The sequence below is a fragment of the Arachis ipaensis genome, chromosome B01 (genome assembly GCF_000816755.2).
Source record: "Arachis ipaensis cultivar K30076 chromosome B01, Araip1.1, whole genome shotgun sequence".
NCBI lineage: Eukaryota > Viridiplantae > Streptophyta > Magnoliopsida > Fabales > Fabaceae > Arachis > Arachis ipaensis.
In genome coordinates this window covers 116,621,671-116,626,083 of record NC_029785.2, presented here as the reverse complement: position 1 = coordinate 116,626,083, position 4,413 = coordinate 116,621,671, and the positions used below count along the sequence as shown (strand labels likewise).

At 34.4% G+C, this 4,413-nt stretch overlaps 1 protein-coding gene across 1 annotated transcript; it reads left to right on the top strand.

The window, feature by feature from the left end:
* On the top strand, positions 924-2,893 carry LOC107619267 (zinc finger protein ZAT9-like). Its single transcript, XM_016321527.2, has one exon. The coding sequence runs from the start codon at positions 1,195-1,197 to the stop codon at positions 2,680-2,682; it is 1,488 nt and encodes a 495-aa protein (XP_016177013.1). The 5' UTR covers positions 924-1,194; the 3' UTR covers positions 2,683-2,893.

Here is a 4,413-nt window from a genome sequence, read left to right as displayed (position 1 = left end):
AGATGAAAATGACTTACATCTGAACTTTTAGGGACTATTTCGATTATAAATAAATTTTTTACATGTCAAGTGATACGTGGCGTGTTAGGTGTCACTAAACTGACACATCAATCAATTATCTTGTGACATATGACATCAACCTATCACGTGACACTTAATATAATACGTCATTATCTAACTAACGAAATGATCAATTTAATTTATGTTTTATCTTTTAAAGATTAATTGACTAAAAAATCATTTAAAAACTAATTTAAAAAATAAGTGATCTTTAACTATTAAGTATTAATCCATTAATCTATTCATGTTATTTGATTTAGTTGATGTATAATCTCCGTTTTTTTAATAGTTATTACCACGCAACGCGAGGCCAATTGGACTAGTTCAAGAAACATTTGGGCATAGCAAGAGGCTCTGATTGGGCTATGAAGCAAGCAAATGGAATAGAGAGCAATGACCCACTTGGATTTTTTTTTTTTTTCATTTCTTATTTTTGTAGTCCCACACTGACAGAAAGTACATGAGAATAACGGCCAGATTGTGGAACTCTTTCACAGTTTTACTTCACTTGGAACTTGGAAGTGAGTGTGTGTGTGTGTGTAAGACATGGGCAATTTGGCATTGGCATTTCCTTCCTTGATAACAAGACAAAGCAGGAATAGTTTGAACTTCGAAAGAAAAAATAGGAGAGTTAGTTTTATTAGCTTCTAGGAACATGCTGACGTGTACAAACCTGATGCCGTTGGATCAAGAGTCATCAGTAGAGGGTACACGTGGTGTCATCTCCCTTTTAACCTTTGCTTCCATGCATGGTTTTCTTTTCTCATCCAAAAATATAAGGCAAGTTGGCCTCGTTCATCTCCAACTCATCATTAATATCAAATCAAAGGTAGTAAGTTAGTCAACAACTACTACCAAAGAAAGAAGCTTAGCTTATAGTAACATAGTAATAGGAAATTTGCTTAATACTACTTATTACTCTCTCTTATTTTCTTTTCCCACTTTTTGGGCCTTAAATCTCTCTCTCTATCTTTTTCTTTAATTTGCAGTGAGATGTGATCTGAAGCACATTATTGGGTCCATAAATTCACCGTTCTTTCACATTCTCTGATTCACTCTCCAACAACTTAACACACCCTTTTTGTCTTTTACCTTCCCTGATCCGCAAGTTTCTGTCTTTAAGCATCTTCAAGAATGGAAGAAGAAGATCATCATCATCAAGAACAAGAACAAGAACTGATGAGGCACGTGTGCAAGTTCTGCAACAAGAGCTTCCCTAGTGGAAGATCCTTAGGGGGTCACATGAGGTCTCACGTGACCAACAACACCCATGAAGCCGAAGAGAAAGAGAAGCTTTCATCATCTGAAGCTGGAACAATCACTAACAACAGCAGTGGCTATGGTTTGAGGGAGAATCCCAAGAAGACATGGAGGATCATTGCGGATTCATCAACTAATAGTGAAGACAACAACAACAACAACAACAACAACAATTCTTCTTCTTTTTCTTCTTTGTTGATGTGTGACAAGCTTTGCAAAGAGTGTGGAAAAGGGTTCAGTTCTTGGAAGGCCTTGTTTGGCCACATGAAACGCCATTCCCACTCTTCTTCTGCTTCTGCCTCTGATCAAGATTCTTGTTGGACAACGAAGAAGCTTCTTGTAATGGATTCACAATCTGATAATGAAGCCACTACTGCTGCTCCTCCAAGAAGGAGAACAAGGTCAAAGAGGAAAACAACAAGAAGGTATAACAATGCTTCTGCTTCGACGACTAGTTTTGCTGCGAAAACTTCTTGTTCTGTTTACTCTGAGGCTGAGGCTGAGGTTGAGATTGAGCAGGAGCAAGAAGAGGTTGCTATGAGCTTGATGATGCTTAGTAGAGATGTTGGTAATTGGTGGAGTGCTGGTGATGGTGGTGTTCATTCTCTTGCCGAGTCTTCTTCGGTTTTTAGGACTAGAATTCAGGACAAGAAGATGATGAAGATCAATGCTTGTTCTGAGGTTGGAAGAGTAGGAAGAAGCGCAGAACTTTTGGATTTGGATTTGGAGGATGATGGATTTGAACATGGCAAGAAGTACAGTTCAATCAAGGAGAAGATTTCGGATTATTCGAATTCGAATTCGGCTAATAAGAGGGGAAAGTTTGAGTGTACTACTTGCAAGAGGATCTTCCATTCTTATCAAGCACTTGGAGGGCATAGAGCAAGTCACAAGAAGATTAAGGGTTGCTTTGGTTCAAACAATGATAACAGCATTCAGATTGAGATTGAGATTGAGACTGAACTCTCTCCTAACAACAAAATTGAGAGTTTAGAGAATGAACAACTTGGTTTTGATGATTATGATGATGAAGATGATGATGATGAGGCTGAAGAAGAAGATAACAAGACAGCAAAGAAGGTAAACAAAGTTCATGAGTGTCCAATTTGCCTGAAAGTTTTTGCTTCTGGACAAGCATTGGGTGGACACAAGAGATCTCACACTGCCAAAATTGAGGAACAGGAAGAAGAACAAGTTCAAGAAATTAGGGTTAGGGATTTGCTTGATCTGAATGTTCCAGCAGCAGCAGCTACTACTACTGAAGAGGATGAAGCTAACAACAGTTTCAATGCTGATTCTAATAATAATAAGAGGCATTGGTGGGAAGAGGCACCACTGCTAGGACTTATCTCTCTTAACTAAATCTCTTAGTTACATTCAAAATTGTATAGACATATATGCTTTCAATTTTCCATTGATTGATTCTTTTCATGTCTTCTTAGACAGTTTAAGAGGTGTTTCTGATATCTTTAGAATTTTCAGCTACTTTTTTTTTGTACACTTTTATGGGACAATTAATTGGATGGTGTGATAGAGTTTAAGTTCAATTTTATGCATAGTTTTTCTGATATCATATTTCATATTTGCCCCTTTTTTTAGTGGTTGTGCACTTGAATGAAGAGTTGAAAATTTTTGGGATAGATTTTTATTTTATAATACTGTAATACATATAAAGAAAAGGGCATGTGAACTCAAAGGTGGTTGTTTAGTCACCTACCATAAAAACCTGACTACCCATCCATCCATCCATCCATCCATCTATCTATCTATCTCCCTTACTTTTGTTATTTAATAAAAATCTTTATGACTAATTACTGTGTGTACTCCCTCAATACCAAATATCATTAATTATTCATGGGCCATGAGACTTATAGGTAGTGTTTGGATGATATCTATGTCTCATTGAGACATGGACACGGTGACACATGTCTGCTGTTTGGTTTGATGAGACACAGATTTTTGATGGACACAGGAGGACACAGATGGACACGGAGACACTAAATTTGTGTACCTCCAATTTGATGAGACACTGAGACACAACTTGTGAGACACTAATTTTTTACTCTTTTATCCTTATTCAATTTTTAAATTTTCAAAATTTGTCCTCTTATCTCTTCAAATATTGGTTTTTACTTTCTCTTTTAGATTTTACAACCAAATTTGTTCTCCCGTTTTTTTCAAAAAAAAAATATACATTTAATTTTTTATTTATTTAAATTTTAATTAATCTTTGATAAATTTTAGACTTTGGTTTTCTATTTTTTTTTCAAAAAATCTGTATATTTAATATTTGAATGATAATTTGAGATGATATTAAAAGAAAAAAATACGAAATGGAATAAAAATTTAATGGTAATGACATGTAGCGTTTGAGGTGATGGGTATGCAATGGTGTTAATAAAAATTGTAGTTAAATGAAGGATAATTCAATCTTTTTTAAATATTTGTGTTTTATTCATTATTTTTACCAAACACAATACATAGATACAAATATTTTATGTCTATGTCTTTAATGTCTGTATTTTTGTGTCTATGTCTCGTCCTATACATCAACCAAACAGAGCCATGGGGACATATGCCTATGTAACTATGTGAACTTTTGCAGCTTGCTATTAATTCAGCAAAAAGTGTAAGTGTTAAAGATCACCCTTTTTAATTTTTATTGCATAAGAGTTTTTTGTTTACAAGTCTCCATAGATTGGCAAAGGACAGTGACCATTCTCAACATTTTGCCTAACATCATCATCATCACCATCACCATCATATATATTTTATATATATTAGCCTAACATCATGCCTTATAATGGTTAATGGTTTATGGTTTATAAAGAAGTAATATAACAAGATTAGTTTTAAACTTTTAATACTATAAAGTTTTTGGGGATCAAAGCAAAGATAAATGGCTAAAATACTTGGCTTGGCACCTTAGTCGATTTACTCTCTGTTTGTTTTCGATTGTATTGGGATTGGATATTGTATTTAATGATTAATGATAAAAATTAAAATTTTAGTTTTGAGATATGAAATTTTAATCCTTTTAATACTTTTAAAAAATGAAGACATAGAAAAAATTTATATGGGTGGAGACTAAAA

Bases quoted from the DNA above. Each gene is read 5' to 3' on its own strand.
- LOC107619267 (XM_016321527.2), top strand. From the start codon at position 1,195: ATGGAAGAAGAAGATCATCATCATCAAGAACAAGAACAAGAACTGATG.